Source organism: Lonchura striata, chromosome 8, assembly GCF_050655825.1.
Source record: "Lonchura striata isolate lonStrDom1 chromosome 8, ASM5065582v1, whole genome shotgun sequence".
NCBI lineage: Eukaryota > Metazoa > Chordata > Aves > Passeriformes > Estrildidae > Lonchura > Lonchura striata.
In genome coordinates this window covers 17,216,331-17,241,080 of record NC_140710.1, presented here as the reverse complement: position 1 = coordinate 17,241,080, position 24,750 = coordinate 17,216,331, and the positions used below count along the sequence as shown (strand labels likewise).

General features: G+C 37.1%; 1 protein-coding gene across 10 annotated transcripts in view; it reads left to right on the top strand.

Moving 5' to 3' along the window:
* BCAR3 (BCAR3 adaptor protein, NSP family member) overlaps positions 1-24,750 on the top strand; it is an 86,316-nt gene that overhangs the window by 11,892 nt on the left and 49,674 nt on the right. For 4 of the 10 annotated variants that reach the window (XM_021526025.4, XM_085586481.1, XM_085586482.1 and 1 more), the window contains exons 2-3: positions 5,992-6,106; positions 7,518-7,632. In XM_021526025.4, coding sequence (XP_021381700.4) covers positions 6,020-6,106; positions 7,518-7,632 — 202 coding nt within the window. In that variant the 5' untranslated portion in view covers positions 5,992-6,019. Of the gene's footprint in view, positions 1-5,991; positions 6,107-7,517; positions 7,633-18,123; positions 18,256-18,530; positions 18,721-24,750 lie in introns of those variants that run through there. The other 6 variants (XM_085586487.1, XM_085586485.1, XM_021525981.4 and 3 more) reach the window with 4 other exon arrangements.

The window sequence follows — 24,750 nt, the reverse complement described above, 5'->3', positions numbered from 1 at the left end:
GATACATTAAAGGGTTTATGTTTGCGTGCAGACATTGTTCTGCATGGGAGAGGAGTCCATAACCTGTAGCAGGATTTGACTGGATGCTTAATATCTCAAATTTTCACTTTTGCTGTATAAGCAGCTCCTTGCAATTGCTTGCTTTAAGGCAGTGCAAGCTTTTTTGTGAATGTACAGTGAAGGAAAAAAGACACCCGAGTTTACTTGAAATAACAGCACCTTTTCTGGGTAATTTTCTCTACCAGGTAAAGTCTCTCTTTTCGTGATATTTTTTTCGTGATTTTCTTGTGTATTTTCTACATGTAATAACCGGGTTTATTAGAGGTATTACTTTGATCATTTTATTTCTTTGCTTCATTTTGTCACCCCATCATCACTGTAAGAACATAAGCCTTTTTTTACATTATGTTCTTATGCTTTCTTTTTCCCTCTTCACCCTTTATGCCCTGTGTACAAGGACTCGACATAGTTCACATTCCCATCTATGAAACTTGCTTACTTAGGTAGTTCTTCCCTTGTAAGATGTCTTTTCATACAAGTCTGGAGTTGGAATCTGATTGTACTAATTATTACACAATGAGGAGTTGTCTCCTATTATTGCTTTTCATGCAGAGTTAACCAAAACATCAAGGTTTTGCATATTGTTCCTATCTGAAAAAAAGAATATAGATCACTTACGTGTGATGTTATCCAGTTTATGTGCAATGTACTAAGCTCTGTTTCTGTGAACAGAGAGAAGAGGAATTTTTGGTCCTAGTTTCCAACTCCTTTTAGCCACAGTCTTTGACCCAATAAATGCTTTCTCTGGAACTGACTAGTGCACAGCACCAGTATTTGTTTGATTGGTGTCTGACACTTTGATTCTGCTGATGGATTGCTTTTCAGGTATTTCTGCTGCTTTTGTCTTTTGCCCCATCTTGCAGGTACCCTTTCCTTTTTGTTAGCAGAAAAGATGGACTTGGCTTTATAACAGACTTTAGTAAGTGCATTACAAGATCATAGCTTTATTAGGTTAGGAGAACTTTGTTCAATTCTTAACTGCAAAATTTAAGTCAGTAGGCTAGAACAAGTGTAATGGAAATTATGGCAATTTACCATTGCTGTAGAAACAAATCTCAGAGAAGAAGATTACTTTTCTCACTAAAATTTTAAGACTTCTGTGGAGATGAAGCAAGCTTTGAGGTCATTGACTGATATCTTCTGGCTTTCCCACTCTGTCTTTAGTGTTCCTTTTACAAAACAGTTGTCTTTTGATAAATATATTAAATTGCAAATCTTTGTATTTTTGAAAATTAATTCTATGACTTACAACATGTCTTGCACTTGGCAAATTGTTTAAAGAAGAAAGAGGAGAAATAGAATTATGACTTGGTCTGCAAAAGTAGAGGTAATTTTTTTGTATTATGGTGGTAAGATCTCTGAGATGTGACATCACAAGCTTCATGACCACTTCTAATTTTTAAGTTTTTTTAACTTTTTCATTCTACAGCATTCAGAAACTGGCACACAAATGACAGAAATTTCCTGCCACTTGAGCATGTATTACAATACAACATTCCTGAATGAATGCTTAGTTAAGCAAAAATAGTTGTATTCAGCAAAGGGGACAAACCTTTGGTCAGTGTTATTACTCAGTGCCACAACACAGGAACTGAGATGTGCATGATGTTTCATGGAAAGGTCAGATTTACTGAGGCTGTAATTTAGAGGGTTTGTTGATTTCATAATGACAGGAAAAGATAAAAGCACATCTGAAGTGGAAGTACATCAGAATCTATCTGGAAACAAAACTGATGGGCCTTTCATTCAAGTTAGGAAAGCATGACAAGTTCAAGTGATTAAAAAACTTAAGTAAACTTACTTGGGCAAATGTCCAATAAATCAATTGATACTAATAATTTATTTTGTTGCAGCAGGAGGCTAGTTTTAATTTGGAAGTACAATCCAAGTCAATTTTGCTGAAACAGAAAAGACATAATAAGGGAAATTACTTTCCAGATGAGATGAAATTGCTGGCTCTGCTGACTCACATGAGTAATTATGCTGGGGACAGGATTATACCATTATATGTGGCTTGATCTTTGTCATATTACTGCCTGAATCCCAAAGGGACACTGAAAAAGGAGCATGAATTACTGTGCCTGGAATAGTTACTATAATCACACTGTGGAGTTACTCAATCGTGGTACTTTTGTCATACACGCTTTTTAAAAATTAATGACGCTGATTTGGCAAAACTATAGCTGAATTCAGAACCTGATATTACATATTACTTACCTTGTGTTTGCAGTGTAACAAGGCAATGTCAGCAGCAGCATCTTTTAATGGTTCTGGGGAAACTGTGATAGACTTATCAGTCCAGTAACACATTGTACTGTGAACCACTGGATTTAAAAGCTACTTTCTCTGTGCATTTGCATCATGTGTGCCCCAATATGCATGACTGCAACTGTGAGACAGAATGCAGGAAAGCACTCTGAAAGCAAAAATTCAGCTCAGTAGATCAGAGAGCTCTGTTAGGAATCTCCCATTATTGCTCATTTCATAACTTTTTAGCAGTAACTTGACTTCATAAAAACCTCTGAACAGGTGATGTTCAGAAATAGATACAAACCTAGGTGGGATTTAAATTGTTTCATTTTATGTGAAAACCCCTGAAATTACATAAATTATGTGGATAGTTCTTCAAGACTGTCCATGTAAGTAGTCCAGAATAAATTCACTCTTGAGCTTGTTAAGTAATAACAGAATTCTAACTGAATAAATAGAAGCAGGTCATCTAGCCTTAGTGGTTCTATCCTAAAAATCTGGTGACCTGACTAAACCTATGATGATCTCTTTTTGCAGGTCCTTAGATGTACAGGAACAGACAGGTTTTAGCATAGATAAATAGAACAGAGATCTTGTATTTCTCTGCAATACATGCTGTCATTTTAATTTTTCTTTCCTTCCTGTCACTGGAAAGATATAATTTTCTTAGTAGGGAAAAAATATGTGCCCAAAATCTGCCACACACTTTGCCAGTGTGTTCATAATCATATTTTACATCTTAAAAATGTTGACATTGCCTGCCTTGAGGAAAAGTTAATCCTGTTTTCAGAAATAAAAATAAATAGTGTAAAAGTAGAAAAATAGGAAACTCCCTGAAACTCCCTCTGCCTACAACCACATCTCATAATGATATATTTAGTGGATTTTACAATTTGTTTTGCAATTCCATTTTACTCTTAACCTTGATAAGGCTGTGAATATCTCTTGAGTCCTGACCACTAGGCTGTACCCTACATCCAATGAACAGTGTAACATGGGTTAAATAAAAGTTATTTGAAGTTTATTCACCAAAACTACCATTAGCAGAAAGACCAGAAATGCAATTGGTTGCCTTGTGAGAGAAAGGGAATGTTTTTCTCCTTCAGTTGTAGGAAAATTTTTTCATTAAAACAAAAAGGATAAGTCTACCAAGGTGTTAGCAAAGACTTAATAGCATGTAAAAGTGTGCCATAAATAATCCCATTCAAAGGTGTAATTGCAGTATATTTTAAAGCAATGCATCTTGTATTTCTTATCATACAAGGGTTTTAATTTTGTTTTGTATGAGGGTTTGGACAACAGGGATATTAGTATTTTCGTTTGCATTTGTTGTTGGTTTGGGATTTTTTTGGTATAAATTAATAACAGCAAATGCAGCTGGCCAAGTAAGATTAGATAGCCACTGTTTATCACTGTATTGTTAAAGAGAATGCTGCTCTGTGGAAATTCTGGCATTCCTTTCATGCTTAGTGCAAAATTTTTCTTTGTTCTGGGATGATAAGTGTGATGACTTCTAGCAATTACTGTAGATTTTTTTAGTTGTCATGTACTAATATGGAATCCTAAGTATTCACAATTAAATATAAAATTTGTAGCCTTAAAAATATATGTTCTTACTGAAGTCATTAAACAGTTTTGAAAACAAGCTCCTTTATGACAACAAATTTGAAGTCTCTTATTTTAAAATGGATGAACCAGAAAAGAGTTATTTGTCCATGGTTTTATTTATGTTTTAGCCAACTAACTGTGGTTTTCCTTTTATCTCTCTGAGAATCATATGCCCTTCATGCTGACCATCTTGCAATCTGAAAGTACCTGTTTAAAGCAAGCCATAAATGAAAGATGTCAGTGGCTGAGCTTGTCCTCGCCTCACGTAAGAATGTTCTCTGTGGCTTTCACATTCCTCAAGGAAATTCTTTTGTGGTGTGTCAATTAAATCTGTAGATTTTCTGGTCAATGTTACTCCACAAGATACTCTTTAGTTACTGGAATGCCACAGTTCTTTAGGTGTATACTATTTACTCGTAGCCTGCAATATTTTCACAATAATGAAAAATCTGCAATAAAGCATATAATATAACACAGCAAATAATATTCCAATGGATAGTAGAGCGATTTCACAATGTGATTTGCAAATTAGCAGGTTTGTTCTTTAACAGACTATGATATGATAAATTCCAGAATTACAACTTCCATGGTATAACTGTATATGTGTCTCTGAAGTGCAACCATTTTGACTTTTTTCCAAGGTTGAGTACTGAGGCAAAATTCAGAGACTTCCAAAACAATATCTGGTCCAAAACATCTTGGATATTACTGACAGTTGCTGTTCTAACTGAAATTATTTTAAAACATTTCTAGGAATGTATTGTCCACTGACACAAATAATACTGCTACTGTGGCTTACCTTTCTGCAGAACAGTATTTTTTGGTTTGCAATTTTTATTAAAAAAAAAATCAAAGCTAAAAATAAAAGCCTTCCCCATCTCACAGAAAGCAACACTGACTCTTTGCTGACCATAACATGTCAGCATTTGGGGCAGCTTCTTGTGTGTACAGAGTAGGCAGATGTATTAGAACAGGTGGTCTGTAGATGAAAAGTCATAATTACAGTTGGTTTATCCAGAGCTAATGAGCAACTACTTCTTCTCAAGTATAGATAAGAGAAAGATCTTCAACTGAAAATAAAATAACAAAAATATACAATTAAATGCACTAGGTGTCTAAACGTGAGCAATTCCTGCCTCTGGTATCAGTGTTTGGATGAAAAATGTTCAGACCACAAGGTACAGATTTAGAATTGGGCATCCTTGAATTGATTTGGGCTATGCTCAAACTTGCACATAGACATGTCTTCAGAAATGCAGCAATTCTTGGAAGCTTAAGTATTTGTCTGTGCAGATCTTGCAAAACTGATTACATGGAGCAGTGATAGTGGGAGAGTATTTTATGGTTTTTATCTTTATGTCTTTTATCTTCTGATATATATTATTTTATGTCTTTTATCTTTATCATCATATGTCCATCTTAATGTCTATCTTTTATTTAATCTTAACAACTGGGGATAAAAGTAATGCAAAATATTTTAATTTACAGGTAATTCAAATTCAAATGACATAATGAGAGCCCTTAGAAATATTCTTTAACAGGTTGACTTTAGCTATGTTCCCACCTTGGACAAACACCCACCACAGAATCTTAGTAATTTTGACTGTCTAACAGAGAATGCAGTTTCACTGGCACCCTTCATATTGGTACAGAGCACACTGCTCTGTTTGCTATTCTCTCCATTTAATGCCCTTCCTCATGTGTCACACGTGTAAGAAGAATGGCATTATCACTGAATGAGGTATTGAGAAACATTCTTTGAATACAAAGGCTGAGTATATTTTAATTGATACTGCAAATCAAGTGACTCTGATTCATCTTCTAAAAGTTTAATTCAGCTGCAAGAACTAAACAAAGTATAGTATTCAGTATTTCCTGCTTGTATGAGGATTGTAATGAAACAGTGAATTAAAGGTAAAAGTCTTAATGTACAGATAACTACATCTTACCATGCAACCAAAAAAGTGTTAATCTTTTTGGCCATTATAGTGGAACTTGCATTTATGAAGTGCTTTCTGAGTTCAGTTTAACATTCCTAAGCAATGTTATTTGTAATTTGGTTTTGTTTTTCAGAGTCATAGGCATTGCAAAGGAATAGATAATGAAGTATCTACCCATTTCTAACTGGCTGACTCAGCTTGGTCTTGCAGAATATTGCACACTCTTTGAACAATATGATGGTATAGAGGTGAGAATTGTCCTTTTTCAATAAAATTCTTGAGCAAATGTTAAGTAAGATCTTTAAAGCTACTAAAAAAAGCCCAACCAAAATGTGTCTATAAAAGCTTCTATGGTGTTACCCTAAGCATCTGTTGTTCAGTACTGGAGTTATCAACAATCTTAGTTGTCTTCCTTCTTACAAATTTTTTGCTGGAGTTTGAAGAGCACGGATATTGCATTTGTAGTACTTTGTTGTTTTTATTGGATGATGATTTTGGGATTTTGAGAAGTATGTTGGATCTTTGAGACAAGCAGTGGGATCGTCTGTCTGTTGCCAAAGCTGAAAAATAATTTCTACTGATATGTGAATTCAACATTAGTACCAACTTTTTTTTCTTTTAAAACAGTATTAGTGACCTAAGAAATTGAGTCTTTCGGTAATTTGAGTACTATTCAGTCTAAAGCAAATCATGTCAGGATTTTGAAGTGGCTTTAGTTTGAAAGAAAGATTTTTAAATTACAATAAAGTTTCAGATATAGTGGTTCACACTAGATTTTTTTTGTCAATTGTCTTTTTATTGACACAGTGAATCAATCTCATTTTTTGCTTTGGGGTCTGAATTGCAAATCTCCATTAGAAAAAGCCACTTTCAGTAATGACTTGCTAGTAACAAAATACTGTACATTCTATGTACCTCTCTTTATCTTATTTACAGTGAAAATACAGAACAGTAAAAATATAAAAAATGCATTTTGATATATTTTCTATTTGCTCTGAAAGTTTTCATCATCAAATGAAGTTTTGTGCCCACTTACAAACCAACATAAAATTGAAATTCTGTACTGCCTTATAAATAATGTCTGGAGCTACTCAGCAGTTTATTTTGAAAGTAAAATAGTAATGAGTTTTCAGAGATAAAGTGGATTAAAGAAAACAGTTCAGGTTTGATTACTCAAGTGCATTATATGGAAATTCTTGTTCTTCAAAACATTATCACAGCTTACATTATCTACTATTAAAGTGAATATCCTCTCCATTGTACAAAACCTTCCTTTCTAAAATCATTATTCCTATCAATTCATGCTGAGATTTATCTTCCTTCATTAAGTGCAATTGGCATACTAGCACTTTTGGGGATTTTTTTTTGTTTGTTTGTTTACTAAAATGAGCCATATTTTTTAAGACCTCTCTAGCTAAGCTGACCAGAGTTGTTTTGAGAAAAACTGAGAGACAAGGAATTAATGTTTTAAAAGAAAAATATCTCATCCCTACAATGACATACCTTATCATGACAAGGAGCCTTCATATAAAATATAAATATACTTAAATTTGCTGTTAGGTAACCTATGGAACCAGAAACAGCTAACATATCTGAAAGATATTTGAATTCTCCTGTATTAATAGTATAATATTTTCCTTACTCTGGCATTTGCTACAGGACTTATTCCATCTTACGGAAGTTGATCTCAGAAAACTGGGAATTGAAAATCAAGGCCACCGCACACACCTGATTTCCAATATCCTGCTGCTTCAGGAGGTAAAACAAAAGAGAGGTAAGAGTTCTGTGTTGTCTCCTAAAGACACAGGAATGTGCTAAGGCAACCTGAGCTTCTCTGTCTCAAAGGATGATAAACACAAACCTTGATTCAGCCTGGGATACTGCTCTGAATGCAGATCACTGGGCGACTTGCAGACAATAAGAGGATTTGTTAAACATTAGTTTAACAAAAATCAAGCATTCATATTTTGGCATGGATTTACGAAATAGTATATCCTGTATTTTTTATAAAATTGTCATTTAGAAAAGGCTTCACTTTTATTTTGGTTTCTATTGCTCTCACAGTCTTCATCTTAACAAAACACAGTCATGTTAACATGCCATAATTGATGGAAGTCTGTGTCACAAATATCTTCCTTATGTGGAAAGATCATATCAGAAGATCTGAACCAAGCTAATTTGTGTACATCCCACCTCATCCACACCAAGGAAAGGATGAGTGCTTGTACAGTTCTGACTCTTCTTTTCCATTAGGGACTTTACCATGAATTAAGACTTGATCACTGCATCATTTGCTGTTTTTATCAACTCAGTATCAAAATTAAACTCAAATTCATGAGAGTTGGAACAAGTCCTGTAAGACATTCTAGTCTGAGTAGAAGGATATAGTTATTCAACTATGACTTGTACTGGGTATTTGAGAATTGTTCACAAGATTATGAGATACAAGTATTATGCATTCTGTCCAATAATTCTTCAGATCACTGACCGAGGCTTTTATAAATTTAATGTGAAACAGTTACTTGACTAACAGTCCTGTTGCTACATTGTCTTGGTCAAGGTAAGACTTTTGGACCAGGTGTAGAAATTGATTATTCATAAAAATGTTTAGCTACTGAAGTTCTCAGAAGGAACTAGAACTGATTGTGTACAAGTAGGTCACTGTATTTCCTCAATGTTTTCCAAAAAGTTCAATATTGATTTAATAATTATACAACTTCTACAGCTCATAGGTTTGACTGTCTTAAAATATAGATGTAAATATGATGTTTTTGTAACTGCTACTATGAACAGATTAAGAAATTATTTCAGTTGATGGTTGCAGTGAAACTGGATGTGTTTCAATTAGTATCTGGTTTTGTGTGCATTGGGACTGTGTTTCATAATCTTTTCAGGTACTGAAGTGTGGAATGTATTACAGTTGTCAATGTAGCAGTGTTTTTCAGGGGGAAACTACGCTTTTCAAACTGTCATTGACATGGTAAATTGTTTTGTAGATAGTTATGCAACATTTAATTCAACTCACCAGAATGTTCCAACTCATGATTTTTCATCTTTGGGTATGTTGAGTCTACATCAAATCTTGATGTATTGCTGATGACTTCAGTGAATATGAATTTCAGTCAAACATTTTCTTTTTAAAACAGTGTGTGAATACTTTTGTTTTTCCTCCAGACACAGATTTTGCAAAGTGACAGCAGGATGCCTTTTTATGTTTTTTTTTTCCTTTTGGCTAGAACTCTTTAAGCTAAATTCTAGTAAAATTAGTGCTGGTTCATATTTTTGTGGCATTTATCTTGAGCAATTCACTGTTGTCTTTTGGCTAATGATAATTAAATGTATAATTGAATTACGTGCTTGAAAAAAATACTGACACATTGATCTGCATGTTCTGTTTACACTAGGATATTTACATCCTCAATAGCTTTGCCTATTGTATTAAGGATTTCTGGAAAGGTTGAAAACAGATCAGTTCAGTCAGTCATACATGAGTGCAGACTGGTTTGTTTTCACAGGAGAGACTAATGGTTGTTATCTGGTCTCCAGCCTATTATGACACGGTTTTGTTTTGTGTCTGTCTTTGACAAAATGCTGTGTCTAGGAGCGAAGGGCCTAATCAGTTACACTAAAATGCTCGTTTTCCAACACTGAACTTTACTGTAGTCAGATATTACAGAACACTTCTTAAATTTCCTATCCTTGTAAATAAATGCTAATGTCCTACTAATGTGCTTACTGGATCAGAGCAAAGGCTATCTTCTCTGTTTGCTGTTACTTTGAGCTCTAAACAACAGCATTGTATTTGGTGCTGGTTCAACAGTTTCCAGAGAGTGCTTCAAGTGATAAGTCACTTTAATAAGTAAGCATTTGCACAGGGTTAAAAGTGACATTAAGATTTGGGAGTATTTGTGAAAACATTTTCCGTTTTCTAAAATATCTTGATTCTGAAACTACTTTGAACAGGACATGTCTTGGTACATTTGGATTAGATTTGGATTCATTCTGTCTGACTCTAGCTACCTGGGCTGTTTTTCCACAGTAATTAATACCAAGATCTGTCCATTGACATAATGCCCAGCAACACATTAGAGCTGGATGAAACATGTGCACATGATCACATATCTGTTGAATTAGGCAGAGTACACAATACGAAGTTCACTGGCTTGATGCTTTTATGCCATCTTTATGGCAGTCAGTGATAGGGAAGTGAGTAAGACAATTGATTTTTTGAGTGGCATTAGCTAATCAGTAGGAAAATAAATATTCAAAATTGTTACACCACTTCAGCCCAGAATAAATTTAATAGTGGATCAGTGATTTCAATAATGGGGCTCTGATATTTTTGATCTGTATCAGAAAACTTAAATGCTGCTGTACTGTTGACTCTTGAGTGTAATTGAAACCGAGTTTCCAAAATGCCACCCTAAGCAGTCTGTGTTCTTTTCATCTTTCCTTAGCTGCTTTTCCCCATCTCTCTATCATTCCTTTAGTTGTCTGTAAAACTATTCTGCAGCTTCATGTTGAACCCATTGGGAAATATTTCCAGCTGAAAACAACCTTTTCTCCTCCCTTCTCCATCCACATCAAGTCCCCAAGCCAATTCACTGTTCAGCTGCACAAACACTCCCAAGAGTCTGAATGGCTGTGGAAGACGCAGCACAGCTGAGCCCTAATGGCTGAAGGAGCCCTGAAGCCCAAACTGAAACCACAGCTGAAGGTGTTAAGTGGGAGGCAAGTAAATCTGCTCCCTCTATTACTGGAGAGACAGATTAATTCAGCAGATAATTCAGTTCACTGCCTTTTGTACGTATCTATATTTTTGTTGATTGTAGAGATATACCAGGACAGCTGACTTCCTGACAGATCTCTTAGCAAACACTGTCAGCTGGTGGAATTAATTTAGGCCTAAAAGCTAAAACTGTGATTGTTCTGGAATATTTAATCTCTTCTTTTGTATGCAGCCTTGCAAATTTCAAGAAAGTATTTGTTTTTTTCTCTAAATCTTGTTGATCTGCAATATTTGCTTAGGATTTATCACTATGTTTCATTTCCTTGCAAATCAAAGTATACAAGTTGAAAAGTGTTTCCAGTTTCTGAAGATTTTCTTTCTAAGTGCAAAATCATTACCAGGTCTAAACATACTTCCTACCCCTGTTCCATTTTAAACATATTTACTCCCCCTGTTCCCAACAGAAGAACATGTGGCTGTGTAGAGTCTAACCCATAGTTTCGCCAGGATCAGCTACTGACAAAAGTAGATGACAAGTGAAAACATGAAGGAACACAGCAATCCGCAGTGATGCTTTCTTAGAATACTTTCTCAGTCTCTAAGCATTTACTCTAACAAAACATTTCAAAAAGGTATGAATAAGAAACTACATAAATATTCATTCCACAGTATTTTTTCCTATATCTTGACTTTACCTTTTGATGTGCACTGTAGCACATTGCAGATCTTGATGTCCTGCCATCTGCACCAGTATCCATTTGTGTACTCATCATGTGCTGTGACTCCTTTGGGATGTACTTTTTGTTTTCTGTTCCAGGGAAATTGTAGGGGTGAGGCCTGCTACATGGCTGGGCTTGTTACAGTGTGGAATCAAGATGCATCCAAAAATTGGGTACTAGCACTTCTAAGAAAAGCAAAAAATATGCTTACAGGAATGTTCTCAGTTGCTATCTAGTGCCTTTTTTAGAAAAGCCAGGAAATTACATATCCTCTTCTAGAAGAAGTTTCTTGTGGTATGACAAAAATTGGTGACAAATCGGGTGCAATCTGACTCCTGTATTAGTTAAAAGGTCTTCCTTCCCTGAGCATGAGGCATTGAAGTGTGTCCTGCAACACAGCAGTTCAAGATACATTCTGAAAGCCACCACCCAGTACTTGTATGCTAGTGATTCTGGAAGGAACCAGGGTTTTCTCAGTATCCTCTAATAGAACTAAAGCAGAAGTTATGCTATGTGGGGATTGGGCCAGAGTGTCATTTAACTATATTGTTTTATGTTTGTTGTATTTCATCTTATTTACCATAGTGTGCCACAGTTTGTAGGAGTGGGGTTCTATTCCAATTTCTTATGACCTATAATAAATGAATAATCATGCTTCAAATGTGTTGAGGAAACCCACTATTATGTGACCAGCTTCTTCAGTCCAGCAGAAATGGTACCTGTAGAGAGGGAAATGTAAAGATATAAATTAAAATGTCTATTTTGATACAATGTAAAAAAGGCCTTGGATATTGCCAGACATGAAAGATATTTCTTTTTTTTTTTCCCTTTGGAGATATGAATTTAAATATTTGAAAGCTTAGTATAATTTCACCATTAAAATATTTGTATACATTTACGTGTATTTGTGATGTATGTTTCTATACATCACTGGTTGGGTTATGAGTGGAAAGAAATAGAGAAAGCTAAGTGCTAAATATTTTTTAGGAGGTGCTCTAAGAGCTAGAACTTTGTTTTTCCAATAACTTATTTTACTGAGATGAATTCCAAATAATAGCATTTTATGGCCTCATGTGATTTCATTAACATCTTGGAGTGTTTTTCTCTGAGAGGCAGAATATTTCCTTTTTGTTTTGTAGAGGTTTTCTTATACAGGGAGTTTGAATAAGATATAGGTTTAGATCTATGATGACTTTTTAACATACAAAGAAGGCTAGTCTTACTGCATTTAAATAAATGCATTGACATAATTTATTGTTGGTATATATAAAACAATATGCAAAACCTGAATTGGATTGAATGCAATTAATATTCCATAACATTCTGCTTTTAGATTTTGCATTTAAATTTTTATATAACTGTTTCTGCCTATGTTGTATTTCTTGCCATGTTACAGTAGTATGAAGTTAAATATGAAGTGATTTCTTGTCATTACATGGAAGGCCTAAGTTCTGTGGTATTAAGAAGAAACTTGAGCAAGCACTACAGGGCCTGAATTGTGCTTGGGATAATATAAATAGAGAAGTCTATCTTCAAAAAAGGTGTAAAATAACTGAGGAACTCTTTCCTGCATTTTTATTAGATGACCATTACAGTTAGCACAAAGCCATGACTGGTTTGGCATTGTCAACCGCAAATATCTTGCCTTTGTCACTCTCAGATAAAGTCCTTCTATACATTCTTGTGCTTTTGCTCTTTGAAACATTACAAATGCAGCCAGAGTGCTTTGGGGCAGTGGCATGTAGTGTCAACCTGTCAGATTCCAACCTCGTGCTAAAGCAGGCTGGTAACTTTGCCAACAGAGGGAGAGGAAGCTGCTTTGAACACTTTGATCTGAATGATAGAGGTGGCATTGCTACCTGTGTGGTCTGTTTTGCTCTCACTGAGAGGCACAAGGATTTGGAGTTTCTCTGAGAAAGTCAGCAATGTAAACGCTGTTACAGAGTTGTTAACAAACACCTCTGGCAGTATAATTTCATCTACTGAAAGTTCCAATTTTGCTTACTGGGGCTTTCTCTGTTTATCCCTGCCTCTACATCAGTTATGTTCAACATGAAAACCATCTGTCATACGCAAAGAGAGGCTGGTAATTCCCCTGTATTTGAGACTTTTTTACAGAAACATGGAGAAACAGGAACTTGCAAGAAGTCTTAGATCCTCAGTAACAGTTCTACCGCTGCTAAAAGCAAAGAGGGGAAAATAGACCCTCTGGTAAAAAGGGACCCACAAGACCTTGTCCAGCTTCTTTCCAGTTTAAGGTATCATTTACGAAAACTAGTCAATAAAAGAAAACGGGATTTAGTGCCATTTTACCAGTGTATTTTGAACTTTTGAAACAAGTCTGTCTAATCAATGCCAGCACAAGTTGCTTCACGTGATTTTCAATACCAAAGTGAATGAGGGGGAAAGGGACACAACATATTATTGCCACAGAATCTGTGTGATTTATTTTTAATAACTTTTTAAATATTAATTATTTTTTGTTCAAGATGATATATTTCTTGTATTATATTCGACAATGGCTGAGTTTATATAACTCTTCAAACCCTCTTACTGTACTACAACATTGTTTGTAGAATGATCAGCTATGGGACATGTCTGCTTACAAGCTTTTCTGAGGCTGGGGATTGCAAGGTTTCTGAACAGGTAACTCCTTGGGAATTTCTGAAGGACCTTATGTCTCCAGAGCTAAGACAGATCAAATAGCAAGAGATCATATTGGTAATTTTATTATGGACATCTGGATAGGTGCTGACTAAACTTGCCTCAGTTTCAGCTGGCAGCCAGGGAGGATATCAGAAAGCATAGTAGCCATAGCTCATAGTTTTCAAAATGAATATTGTCAGATTACAAGTGCTGGAGCATTTTTCAGTTCATATTGTCATTTTTATTTTCCCTGATGTTTTTGACTAACTTGAAAATTACCAGCAAGTAATTTCCTAGACAAATAGGAAATTATTTAGCTAGCTATGATCATGACTTTTTTATGTGGCATCTGTGGGGAGTTGAGGCTTGAGTGAAGCATTTTGTTTATTTGGGTTCTTTTTATTCTAAGATATGTCTATAGTAGCAACTTGTTTTGACTTTTGTTTATCAGAGAATCTACATGAACTGCTGTGTGAGCAACCCACACATGCCGTGTCTTCATCATGTGTAGTTACTTCTGCATTTTATCACTGCAGCTGCAGAACAATGCTTTTGAAGTAAATGCGTTTTCTCACGGCTATTTGAGGAAGACTGGAATTCTGACATTTAAGGACAATTTTAAATTTTCCAATGAATTCACTTCTTGTGTCCTATTGTTTCCTTTGTTTCTGTAAGCCAAGCACGTTTGAAAATGGTCTCAAGAACTGGCAAGTACTCTTATGCCAACTCTTGTCATAATTAAAGTATGCAAGCTATAGCAGCACAGGTCTTGGCACCTGTGTCCCAGTTGTGTTCCTTCTCACTAATCTGTTCAGTTAGATGCTTTTCTGGGTGTCTTTGCAGGTGAAAAGATGCACCTGTATATACTCCCATCCTTCAGAAAGCAGAAGTCAAGGGTGGCCATGGAAGGCCCCAGCAATGGCCAGCACACTGCTGCTTTCTCAGCCTCCCTCAGGTTGGTGTCACAAAGCACAATGCTCCAGTTCTACTGTCTGTGGCAAGGTGATACACAGGCAGCATGACGCCATATAGATAAACAGATGGCTCAGGGGTATGGCAGGTTAAAATGGAATGCTGATGGGGAGGGCTTGACAGAGGTGCTGTGCTCCTTTCAGGACATTGATGCTTCCAGACTTCATCTCCACAGCTCAGTGAACTCACTTCCAAAGTAGATAGGAAGTATCAGAACAACAAAAGCTTTGCAATGAGGAATCTAATCTAGTTTAAACTGAAGGAACTTGCAACCAGTGGAGCTATTACAGGCAGTCCTCTGAATTTTTCCTTCTTGCATCCTGTAAGCAAATTCTCTTTAACAGCTTTGCATCAAGTATGTGTAAGGATGGGTTGTGTAAATTGTTAAACATGAAGACAAAGACTAATTTTCAATTTCACCTGAAGACAAAATCAAACTTTAGGAAAAGAATGTAATGACTCATGTAAGTAAGAGTAATCACAATTTAGGAAGGCCTGCCCAGCTACGGTCCATTACTTAGCATGTAGTCATGCTCCTAAGGAAGTTACTGCCCCTTTTCTGGTTCTTAGTCATTAAAAAAATGACAAGCATGACACTACTTCCTCTGTAACTACAGTGCCTAAAAATTTCCTGAGTGATTAGAATCAGCCGGTAGAGACCATGTTATGTGCTAATGGATCAGAGTTTTTGGCATGGTTTGAAATGTCTTTTACCTGAACTGTGGAACATGTGGTTTAGATAGTGAAACAAGAAATTTTCCTTTATACAATGAGGAAAATAATAGTTTGCACTTCTGTAGCATCTTCCACCTGATAAACTGATAGTCTTCCTTCTGAAAATATATATATATATTATATATACAGTCTTCCCTGTAAAAAATAACTACCATTGTGATGTATGTTACAAAAATGTTAGTGTATGTCATACAGGAAGTAGGTGGGTCAGAATACTAGAACTGAATGTGGAATCCATGTATCACAACTCCTCTTTCTGTATTCTCACCCTAATGCCATTTTTCTTGCACTGGACATATTGGTGAGGCATTTTGGTGTCCAACATGAGATCACAGTCTGGTGTTCTTTGGTTCCTCTCCCCTCCCTCTCTCAAGTATATTTTGAAGAAAGATTATAAATTGAATATTCTATGGGAAATCTCCACAGATTGTTATTCTCACCAGTGAAGTTCTAGAACCTGCTACTGTGCCTGAAACATTTCTGGTACCTCTCTATCCTCAATACTTTTCACAACCAGCAAGACAAATGCAGAGTGCCATCAGCCAGGCAAGATTTGGTAGTTTTCCTAGTTTATCAGTAGCTCAAATGGCAAAGCATTTGGGGAAAAACAATTGACAAAAGAACAGTGAGGTTTTGGTATGCAGTTAAGCCTTGTTTTATGTGAAATTAGTTGAATTTATATCTTAACTTCAAGGCTCTGTTCAGTGTCCGTAGGGTGCTATAATTTTTTGTAATTTGTGGAGAGAAAAATATAGAAGTCTGTCTGTCAGCATGCCACAAATAGTGACTTATGTTCCAGCACCAGTGAATGGATCTTTTTGAAAGCTGTTGTGTTTCATATTTACCTCAACTTTTCTGTTTTGGAAGTTGTTGTAAAAGGTGTATGGCAACACCAACACTGACGATGCTTAACTATTGCTCATGCCTGCCTTAAGGAACTGGTGTTTGCTATGGGAAGGGGAACACCAGTCAGAAATGCTACTGAGCTTCCTTTACCTTACTCGATAAACTTAATTTTCTAATCTTCTGTCTCTGTCCCTTAGTGAATATTGGAGTACTACTGTCTGCCTTTATTTTCCTTTCTCTTATTTTACACTAAACTTCATTTTATTTGAGCTTTCTTATGCAAAGATTCTACTAATAGATGTGAAAATTCCTAGACTTTCCTAAGAATTTTCATCTCCCAATGAACTTCAGCAGCTTTTGTGATGGCTAAAGAATCTTGTCTTGATCAGCTAAATGTTTATTAAACTCTAGCTACACTTCAAATGAAGGTTCAGTGTTTTTCAGGTTTAAATTGCTTCATTAAACATAAAAAAATCAGTTGCTGTGAGATATTTCAGCTGAGATTGCAAAATTCAGTTTTATGGACAATGTGTAAAATGCCAAATTATGGAGAGGTAAATGTCCTAATTCTACCCAGTACCCAGAGATATGTGGAATTTTAATCCTGCTGCTGTCACTATCAGATGTTTAACTTGTTTAGTGTGAGAGCAGCAGGATTGAATTTATTTTTAATTATTGGCTTGGTAATATGTAGAGGTCCTGGAACATAAATAATCTGATCCTTAATTGCATTTATCATTTAGATATCTTAGGACCACAACTTCAGCAACATTATGTAATCAGGCTCTGAAGTAGATACATCAGAAACAATTTATTAAAGCTAGTACTGGTAAACATGGAGAAAGAGAATGAAAGGATTGAATATTAGAGGGAAATAAAAATAGTGCATGAAGAGGAACTCCCAAAACAGAACCACCATACAACCAATAGGGATCAAATTCTTAATGTCCAAATCAATTAAATATTTGGTTAGGCAGAAAACCATGTGCCTCTGGAAAGCTAATGCAAATAGGATAATTGAAAAATGAAATCTTATTAATTCTGATAGAATGGAAATTGAAACTGAAAGAGCTGGAATAACTGTGGTAAAACTAGAGATATGTTGGCCAGGCAGTCTGAAGGACTGAGCCAATGGGAAAGAGACAAATACTGCGTTAAACTGCTAGAGACAGTGCATTTAAAGTCAACTGACTGTGCCTTGATTTGTGCTAAAGCAAAAGCCCTGTGGCTGAATGAATGGTACAGCTGAAGGTGCTCGAGATAATTAGTTGAAAATGAAGGTTGTATTATCTCATTGTTTTGAAGGTATACTTTGCAAAAGGAGGGTAGGTGACCATCAGTTCTGTCAGTAGCTCCCGATTCTGTACACCTAGTTGACCCTTTGTTGTAGAAGATGCTTTTTATCCCACCAACCTGTTGCACAAATAACTTCATCCGACTTGGTAGGATGAGGGGGGTGCCTACCAGCGCAAGTAAATTGTGCGTGTAAAGTACGTAATAGGCTAGGAATCGTCTGTGAACAGGGTGGGTTTAGCAACCTGTTGATTTTCGCTGTAGTGCTAATTTGAGAGACGAAATTATGGAGGCCAGGTTGTTAAATCTACGGAAAAAGGGCATCGGGAGGTCACGGCCTGCGGGGGCTGCTGCGCCGGGGGCTCGGCAGGACGCAGCCTGAGCGGCCCGGAGGGTGTGGCTGGAGCCCCAGGCAGCGCCCGGGGCTGCGCAGCGCCCGGAGCCGCCTCCGGCCCAGGTGAGGGGCTCCTGCGGCGGGCGGCAGCGCACGGAACCGGGGCCGGGCTGTCGCCGACCGGGCAGCGAGCGATAAAGGCGCTCGTGGAAGGCTCCGGCTGAGTCACCCTTAAGTAAACGCGAACTGCGCTTCTTTGGGGCGGGCTGGTGCTGGCTACGCGCCGCTCCTGCCGCGGCACGGCCAGACCTGGGGCTCTGCCGAGAACGTCCCGGCTCGTTGTCTGGCAGCGCTCCGCACCGCTGTTGTTGGGGTCCGGTCTCCGCCAGCGCTGCCGGGCTGCCCGCTCCGGTTCCGCGGCCCCGAGGGAGGGGCCCGGGCGGCACTCGCTGCCGCGAGGTCGCTTGGCCAGCACAGACGCTCCAGCCGATCCGCAGAAAGCCTGGAGAGAAGCAGCAGTGATCAGAGCCGGTAACTGCGGGGAGAGCGTTCACCCCTCGGGCAGAGGATGCAGAGTTGGCTTTGTGTGTGAGTGTGTGCGGGTGTCCCCGTGTCCCCGCACCGCTGTCGGGGCAGCGGCAGCAGGGCAGGGCTGGCCTGCGGGCTGCTAGAAATGCCATAGCTGTGACAGTGACTACCGAGACCTTGGATACAAGTGCTTAGGTTTTGTGGGAATTGATCCCATGGAAAGCTGTTTAAGTAAGTGTAAAACGCTAGTGTGTACTCGAGATACTTCTGAGTCTCTGAGTAGAAAGAAAAGAAACCCTGTGTCCTCTTTTTTTTTTTTTTCCTCTGTCTTCTGAAGAGGAGAGGTTGCAAAAGCACTTCTTTCCGTCCGAATTTGTGATTTCTGAAAGGCGATGTTAGTTTGAAAAAGTAATGCTAAAAAGGTTTTTCAGTTAAGTGGACTGGGTTGTTCTGTTTGTGTGGTTTTTTTTTTTTTTTTTTTTTTTTTTTTTTTTTTTTTTTTTTTTTTTTTGTGGGAACAGAGGAGTAGTCAAAATAAATTGCTTCCTTTACCAGAGAAGGAACAAAAGGTGGTATTTTTGAAGCATTGACTAAAAAAAAAACTTAGGTTGTCTGTAACCTTGGTAAAGTTCTCTGTTTCTGCCAGCAAAATGGGGAGAGAAGGTTTATTTCAAGTCAAGGTTTCATATTGTTCAGGATTACTGAGCCAACTGATTGGGCACTTGCATTTCAGAGATAATTTCATGGCCAAATGAAGAAGGCTGTACTTATTTTTGAATCATCTTCAGTGATCACTTTTTCTTGGCATTTTTTATAGATATGAAGGCATTCTACATGTGAAAATTCACAAAGAGAAGTATGGGATTTCTCTATTTCTCTCATCTTGAAAAAAAGATATTTCAAAAATAATTTATTCTGGGCTACGTATTTGCTGTTGCATCAGAATAATAGTTAAAAATAGCATTTTAAATATGCAGTTCAAGGATGTATGGGGGGAGGGTGGAAATTGTGTGGCATATATATAAAGAGAGAGAAGGAGAGCATGACCATTGTGATAGCACTTCAAGACCCTTTGGAAGCAGTGACCTGACTAATCTTGCGGGGATGTTTGATGTTTGACAGACTCATGTTTTTTTCTGATAGTAGCTTAAAGCCTTTGAACTACTGCATGTACTTTCTCAGTCTATGTCTCTGTATCATAACAGACTGTAGGTTCTTGAACCTTAATATTTTTCTCAAAGTCTTGTGACGTGTGCTAGACAAGCTACTGCATCAGTTTCTTTTTTTCATTACAAAAGCAGAAAGTACAGGTTGCAGAAAGCTGCTTCCAAGCCATTTTGGGGAGCAGAAAGCCTTTCTTTTTTGTTACAAAAATGAAGAATGCTACACTGCTTCTAGGGAGACAACGTGAAATCCACTTTGAATTTATAATGGCTACAGTTTTGATTGTATTTATTCCTATGGTGTGTTAACTTTAGAGGCTTTTTAGTCATGCTTTTTCCCATATTCTCTTATTACATACACAAAATAAAAATCTGGGGAAACTCATCTGCCTTTTTGTCCTGCCCTTGACTTTCTTCACCCTTAAGGATGTTCACTTCCCTTTTTTTTCTGTGCACATCTCCATAGTGCATGCAGATATGCCAAGTAACTTACCTGGAAATAAAGGATAATGGATCTTCCACTTGTTGAAATTTATTGTTGCTGATTCCAAGGAAGGGATGGGAGATGGGTGGGATGAATTTGTGGGCAGATTTGATGCGGCAAAAGTAAGTAGAGTTTTCACAGAAGTTGGCTCTACCTTTTAAATACCCAAGAATATTCAGCTAAATATCATAAACCATGTTCAAGTCCTCTTAGCTTCATAGCATGTATAATGGTAAAGATTGGTGATATGATAGCACCAGGTATAAACTCCAGTGATTTTGATATGTGAAAAGAATCACCCAAATGCCAGGTCAGTAAGGCTGAGAAAAATGTGGGTATTTTAATGTCCAAAACTGATTTAGGTATAGTTTTGAAATAGCTTGAGAGTTTAATTTGGGATTCTGAAATAGTTTTTCTGTTTCCTTTTATGAGGTTTCCCCTGGCATGAGTATATACAGCCTTGGACTGTGTGCTATGCTATTCATGTATATCTGAGGCTGAACTCAAGATTTCCCTTTCCTTCACTTCTCTTCTTCCAACATATTGAAACAAAAAAGTAGAAGCCACTGCCGTTGGTTGTATTACATTGTGGTATGGAAGGGACACTTGATCCTATACCTGAGTCATTCTGAATGAACCATCAGAACACTTCCTCAGACTGTCTGAACATCAAAAAGATTTCATGAGGACAAGCTGAGCCAGAAAATTTGGATTTGTATCCCAAAGATGGAAGAAGCAGAAGGATATTTAGTGTGTTGTTTTAGGGAACTGAAAGTTATTTGTTTCATTGTTCATGGTTATTTTTGTCTTGAGCAATCATGTGAAGAAACCAAATCCCAGCTGTTTGGACTTGTCCACCAGATACATACTTTATTGTATGTCCAATCTCCTACTGTTAATTCTAAATGAGATACTGAGATGCCTCTTCAATTGTATTTGCTCACCCTCATTCATAACAAAAAGCTAGAACCTCTCAGAAGTTACCTGGAAATATGTCATGCTTTCAACTTCGCTGTATTCACAATGTGACTCCTAAAAATTCTGTTCCCATATATTCTTCCAAATTACAAACTGAAGACAGAGAAGTACTGCTCTATGTATAAATACAAATTCATTTGCCATTTTTAACATTATATTGGCACGAGTCCATCTTGTTTGCACCTAGCTAGGGGAAATTTGCATGATTTCCAAAATGTTCTGTTAGTTGCTGCATTTTGACAAATAGGAATGCATACAATTACATTTCAGTTCCTTTTGAGCCATTGTTCTTTTACAATTTCTATAATTTCTGTTGTTAATTGCATAATGGCCAATGTTCAAGGCAGACTGTCTCTTAGGGAGTAAAAATTTCAGGGCTTCTATATCTGGTAAAGACAAACATTCTTTGAATCATATACTAAAGTATTTGAGACATTCCAGAGTCTTCAGCTGAAGAGGCTTCCAGTTTCCAGTGTTTATATTCAATACAAGAAAACTGGATGGATGGTTTGGTGGGACTTTTGTTGCCAAGCTGATTGTTGTAGTTCTCTGTTAATATTTATCAAGAATATATAGTACAGCAGCACATGAGCAAGCAGATAAATGTGTGGTGGAAGCTAGCAGACCTGCTGTTCTCAGTTTTGTTTGGGTTGTTTTTTGGTTTTTGTTTTTTTTTTTTTTTTTTTTTTTGTTTGGGTTGGGTTTTTAATTTGTTTTGGGTTTGTTTTATGAGGTTTTTTGTTTGTTTGGGATTTTTTGAGAGTTTTTTTAAGAGGTTTTGTAGGGAGGACTGTTAGAAATACTATCAAAGCTGCACACATACTTGTGGCTATGTGTATTGCAGGTTCTTGAATGTAGGTACTTCTGTACTAACTGTGGAACCCTACCTTGAATCCTCAAAACAGTACTCAGGTATGAATCTGAGGGTTAAGTATTGAATTTGTAAGTCACATGAGTACTACTTAAAAAAAAGCAATTATTAGGTCAACTCTGGGAGTTTGGTTTTGATTCTTAAGTACTTCTTAGGAGTAGGGGTGAGATGGAAAATACTGTACATCAGGGGGTCATTTGTTGGAAACTGTTGGATTGAAAACCTACTGGGTTGCTGTAAGAATTACCTTGTGATTGGGTTAGGAGAGTGAATTCTCAGCTTTCTTTGTGGATCCTCAAATATAAAGTGGTTGAAAATTTCATGTCATAGTAAGCCTACTGTGGCCTCATCAGCTATTAAACCAAAGCTTTCTCTGTTTACATTAATAACAGCTTGGATTTGACGCCTGCTTGCAGATAATGTGTTCCATTTCAGCATAGCCATGGGAACCTTGCAGGAAAGGCAAAGGAAAACTCTTTCACTGGATAACCTGAATGAAACCAGTTGAAATTCTGAGGTTTGGGGGTGGTTTTATATAAACCAATAAGAAACTATAACAATTAAATAAAGACTCCTAGCAGGCCTGTAAGGAGAACAAGATTTGTACAATATGAGCCAGCTAGTTTCTGTTTTTCAGACTCCATAAACAGTGTTTCTTTCTTTTCTACAGTGAGTACACAAAGTTAAGTTTCAAATGATTGTGTGAATTATAAGAAGACTTCTTTTCCCCCAGTTGTTGGAGGTATTTATATCATTCTGTTTTAATAAAAAAGCTGAATTTACAAGAAACAAGGTCAGTCAGTTTGCTTTAGCTAGAGGAGATTGCAGGTTTGTAGTAAGCATTTGCGTTTTAGATCTTCGCATCTTTGGACCAGTTATTTTGCTTAGAACAGCTGTAATGCAAAATTAACTTTACAGGAATTATTGTGAAAATAACTATGTGATATTTTCAGTACTTGCCAATTAGTAGAAACTGTGTTCTTCAACCACATCATAAATGGAGAGATGATATAGTATTTCACGTCAGTGTAATAATTTATGGCAGAATTTTTGTGAGACTCTATTTTGGTTTCTTTAGGATTTTGTATTTTATTTGGATCTGTATGACAAAAAATGTCAGTTCTTTGCTAACACCTCAGATCTTTTCTACTGTTTTCATCAAGAGATGTGACCAGAGTCAAGCAGATTCTCCCTAGGCAGAAGTGCTATTTCCAGAAACTTTTTTTACTATAGTGCATAGTACCTGTGCTCTGACAGAGGCTTGGCAATTGAAGAGTTAAAAAAAAAAAAATTTACTAAGTATTTATTGTAGGACTTTCAATATAGGAGAATTGGGAAGGGATTTGTTGTTGAAGTCTGAAAACCTTATCCAGCTGGTAAATCTCTGCAGTGCAGCTGACAGGAAAAAGCAGAATTTTTACATACTTTGATATCAGTTTTTAGCATTACTGTAAAAGTAAGCCTCAATATATAATGTACAATAACCTCTGACTAGAAGTAACAGTAGCTTCAGTACAGAAATATTTTGATAGTAGCTGTGATGCTAAGGCTGGAGAAGGGAGTGGGAGGACTATAGAGGCACCTCTGTTTTCCTTGCAACACCTGTGCATTCCCCTAAACAGGAGGAATTCTTGTGCAGCTGTGAGCACCTGACTGCCAGGGTGCTCATCTTATTTTTCAGTATGGAACTTGACCGAGGTCAGAACAGATTCCCCCTGTCCATAACTGTTATTTCCAGAAGCACTTCTGCTTTCTGAGTTCATATCAATCTCTGCAGCATCTGTGGCTGTTCCAGTTTCTGTGAGAAGCACCTGGCTAACAGCTAGGTGAAATAATACAGGGCTGGTTGCCCTTTAGGTCTCGTGGTATGTTCCACAGAGTGGCTTTTGCAGACTGATACAACCGCATAGGATAAGGCAGCAGTCTGTCTTCTGCAATACAACACTGAGCACAGGGCAGCATTTTTTGAGGAAGAGAACTGTAATTTGTTAATGAGCCTGAAGGGTTTGTCTCACTAAGCTTTTTGCTCACGCGAACAGAAAAACCTGTACTGTATGGCAAACTGCAATTGATTGTACCAGAGACTGACAGCTATGCAAATCTCTGTGTCAACAGCAATTTGAGCCAGCAGGCTGGGCATGCTGAAGAAGAGAATTCCAGTAATCTGCTCCTGTCCTTATCTCTTGGGTAGAGCCGTTTAGTTTACAGCCTGTTAGAAATATGTGACCAGTTATCTGCTAGATTTATTACTTGAGCAAGACTCCTTAGCAACAGGTTTTTCCTCACAGTGTGCCAACTACTGGGTTTAAAAACATATTCTTCCAAACCAAGCTGTAGTGTCCTTTATTTTTTGACAAATATTCTGAAAACTTTGCTTGTTGTCAGTGATTTGGATTGATGTCTGAGTCTACAAAGGATGTGAAAAAGCAAAAAATAGGAACTTGGTGGATTAAAATGGGGAATTGTTCACAGCCTGGTTTTGCATATTTGTCCAGACTGGTTGTGTTTGGTTGTGACTTTTAACGTGTATATAAAGTTACATACATGTGTGCTTGATGTGCATTGGCAGCAGCATGACTGGGTCTTGAGGTATC